The 3,381-nt window shown below is 61.7% G+C and overlaps 1 protein-coding gene across 1 annotated transcript; it reads left to right on the top strand.

Moving 5' to 3' along the window:
- Positions 1-526: 526 nt before the first annotated feature.
- On the top strand, positions 527-1,290 carry LOC123256338 (tyrosine--tRNA ligase, mitochondrial-like; the record flags this gene model as incomplete). The annotated part of the gene is made up of 1 exon (XM_044684979.1): positions 527-1,290. A coding segment is annotated over exon 1 (764 nt), but the record flags the coding sequence as incomplete, so codon positions are not given.
- Positions 1,291-3,381: the final 2,091 nt, after the last annotated feature.

Genomic DNA, 3,381 nt, shown 5'->3' with positions numbered 1-3,381 from the left:
CTCCATCCCCCTCAGACAACGCGGGCCATCTGCCCTCGCTCCCCGGAGATGGGGCCACCCCAGGACTAGAAGCTCCTTTGGGGCAGGGCCTATCGGGCCTGTCCCGTCTGCCAGGACAAGGGAAGGAGGACGATGACCGAGGCTCCGGGGGCCGCACGGAGAGTCAATCTCCCAGAGCCCAGCCCGGCCCTCTTCCCGCGGCGCCCCCTAAAGCCTGGGGCGGATTTAGGACCGGGCGGTGCCGTCACCCGCCATTCCGGCAGAACTCCGGCTCCCCGGTTTCCTAATCGCCAAAGCCTCTCACCCATGCTGACCCGATCAGTCAGAGCCGGTTAATTCGGTTTTCCCGGGTCTAGAGGGGGGACCCGGGGCCCTACTGCCTCCTCCAGTTTTAAAGAGCCGGGGGGCGTGGCTGCCATCCCAGCCAGCCGCTCCGCAGCTTCCCAAGAACCAGGGCCTTGGCGGGGAGGAGCCTGGCCCTGCGATCCCACAATGCCTCGCGAGGCTCTCCGCCCCTCTGGGCAAGATGGCGGCGCCCATGTTGCAGATTCTCCGCCGGCCATTCGGTCTGGGTCGCTTGCCCGGGCCCCGACTCTCGGGGCGGCGGTGTAAGGGTCATTTCGGGGCGCAGGACGTGCTGTTGGCGCAGAGGGCGCGGGGTCTGTTCGCGGACGTTTTCCCGGCGAAGGGCGTCGCCCCGGAGCTGCCAGAGGTCCTGGCCGGCGGCGCCCAGACCGTGTACTGCGGCTTCGACCCCACGGCCGCCTCCCTGCACGTGGGCCACCTCCTGCCGGTGCTGGGGCTGCTGCACTTCCAACGCGCCGGGCACCACGTGATCGCCGTTGTGGGCGGGGCCACAGCGCGCCTCGGAGACCCGAGCGGTCGCAGCAAGGAGCGCGCGGCGCTGAGCGCGGAGCGCGTGCGCGACAACGCGAAGACCCTTCGCGCGTCTCTGGAGCTGCTGGCCGCGCAGCATCAGCGGCTGTTCCACGACGGGCGGCCGTGGGGCACCTTCACGGTCCTGGACAACGCGGCGTGGTACTCGCACCTGGCGCTCGTGGACTTCCTGGGCGCCGTGGGCGGCTCTTTCCGCATGGGCCCCCTGCTGAGCCGCCACAGCGTGCAGGCCCGCCTCGGGAGCCCGGAGGGCATGAGCCTGGCCGAGTTCTTGTACCCGGTGCTGCAGGCCTACGACTTCTACCACCTGCACCAGCGCTACGGCTGCCGCGTGCAGCTGGGCGGCTCGGACCAGCTGGGCAACATCATGTCGGGCCACGAGTTCATCCGCAGGTGAGGGGCCCCCGGGGAGGGTCATTGGCTTTGCAGGATCGGAAGTCGAACCCAAACCCACAGCTCCCCGCCCCCCCTTGTGGAGGCTCCATTTGGCCTCAGATAATGAAATTCGGGAGCTGGAGGAAGGATTGAGGAGGAGGAGGGGAGAGTTCTGAAGTTCAGGCTTGAACAAGCCCAGAACTATGAAGTGGTCAGAAAAATCACTTTGCGGCAATCGAGGAAAGGAGTTTAGCGCTAAAACGAGGCCTCCTCGCAGACACCCCCCAGACTGGCAGCTCCGTCAGTCACTGGACTCCTGGGAGGGCCACCGCGCGAGTTTGGGGGCTCCAGGGGCAGGGAAAGATGATTAAGATTGCCATCACCATGGCTACAAGGAAATGGGAGCCATCCAACTCTACAGGCAGGGAAAGGAAGCCCAGCCAGAGGCTGGGGCCCAGGGAAGGGCTGCTGACTGGACACCGAAAGGATGGTCCCTGCCCAGGGCCGGCCTTCTTGGGAAAGGGTCTCTGATGCCATGGCAGAAGCTACTGGGATAAAGGATGTCTTACCTTTGGCTCCATTAAATCTCTGAGGGTCTCTTGTTCAGTCCCGGGAACAAGGACAAGCTTTGGGGTCTCCATCTCAAGCTGACTAAACGTGGGGTTAATCAGACCTTACTAGGCTACACGTTTGGGGGTTTCTAGATTCCATGTCGACGGTGGGCGGGGCAGACCTCCCAGTGCCAGCCAAGAGCCTTCATGAACCACAGAGGATGGAGGGGGAAGCAGAGACCAACTGGGGGTTCCAGGGGTCTGGCCAGGCCTGTGGGGAGGGGGGGGAGAAGCTGGAACAGCCAAGGAGGGGCTAACAGTCACTAGGATGGGCCTGAGGCTGTGAACTTGCACCTTGTCTTCTAGGGGAAAGGGAGGCTCAGAGAAGGGGCAGGTTGAAGGGAGAAAATACTGAGTTCTGGAGAGTCAGGGATGCTGATGGGTCCAGCAGCCCATTGATGAGGCAGGCCCAGATATATAGGTTTGTGGGCATCCTGGTAGAGTTACTGACGGATGGCTAGATGGATAGAAGAATAAGACGGGGTCACTGGGAGGGGTGGGGGAAGACGCCCCGGGCTGAGCGGGGGTGGGTAGAACAACCATATTTTGTAGGTGGGAGGAATGAAGAGCTGGCAAAGGAGGAGGAGGTGAGAGCATCCCAGAGGGAGGGGGTGCTGGGCATCCTTAGGTGCTGCTGCACAGAGCTCAGGGAGGAGGAAGGCCCTCCTCCAGCTAATTGTGGAGAGATCCAAGAGAGCAACCTCGGTGACTGCTGGGAGTCTGATTCCAAGAGGAGGGGAGGCTGAGCCTAGCTTGAGTTTCTAAGTCACAGAAGGCCTGAGCGTGTTTGTAGCCAGTGGAAGAGGAGAAGCGGAAGGTTATGGTGACGGGGAGCCATCGATCCTGGAGCAAACTTTCTGGGGAAACGGGGGAGATGCAGGTGAAGCTGGGGGTAGGCCGTGGCAAGAAGGGCTGCTTCTCTTCCAAAAGCCAAAGAGACTGGGAGAACGTGGAGGGGAAGGTTCAAGGCACGGTGTGGCGGTTCATGGAGGGAGGCTGACAGGATGGTGGCCTAGGTGCAGCCTCCAAAGAGGTGACCCCCTCCCCAGGACAGCCTGGGGCTCCTTGGGGGCAGGGGATGGGCCAAGGGGATGTACTTCCCTGCTTAAGAGTAATAAGCCCTCACAGGTGTGGACCCTCCATCCACCGGTGCAGATGGCAGTCTCAGTGGCCCTGTTGATCAGTGTTGGGGCCCAGAATTCACTCCTGCAGCAGACCTGGAAATGGGCCTTTCCTAATTTAGCTGGGTGCCACTTGGATGTCAGTCTTTTCGTCTTGGCTCCTCCTGGCAGTCTTCAGACATGGGGGAGGTTTCTTCTGCCCCACAGTGAGGCATTAGACTAAGACTGGAGCTCAGAGAGAAGGAAGATGCTACCGATAAGGGACGTCACCGGCATAGGATTTGCCCAGTCAACCTAAGAGAGGGATGCTTCGTCCAGTCTCTGTCAGAATCATGAATTCCCTTCTCGGCGTCTCTGATGATTGGTCCTAAAAAGGA

This window comes from Gracilinanus agilis, unplaced genomic scaffold (genome assembly GCF_016433145.1).
Source record: "Gracilinanus agilis isolate LMUSP501 unplaced genomic scaffold, AgileGrace unplaced_scaffold57874, whole genome shotgun sequence".
NCBI lineage: Eukaryota > Metazoa > Chordata > Mammalia > Didelphimorphia > Didelphidae > Gracilinanus > Gracilinanus agilis.
Note: the sequence above shows the minus strand (reverse complement) of the source record. Positions and strands in the feature narration are given on the sequence as shown.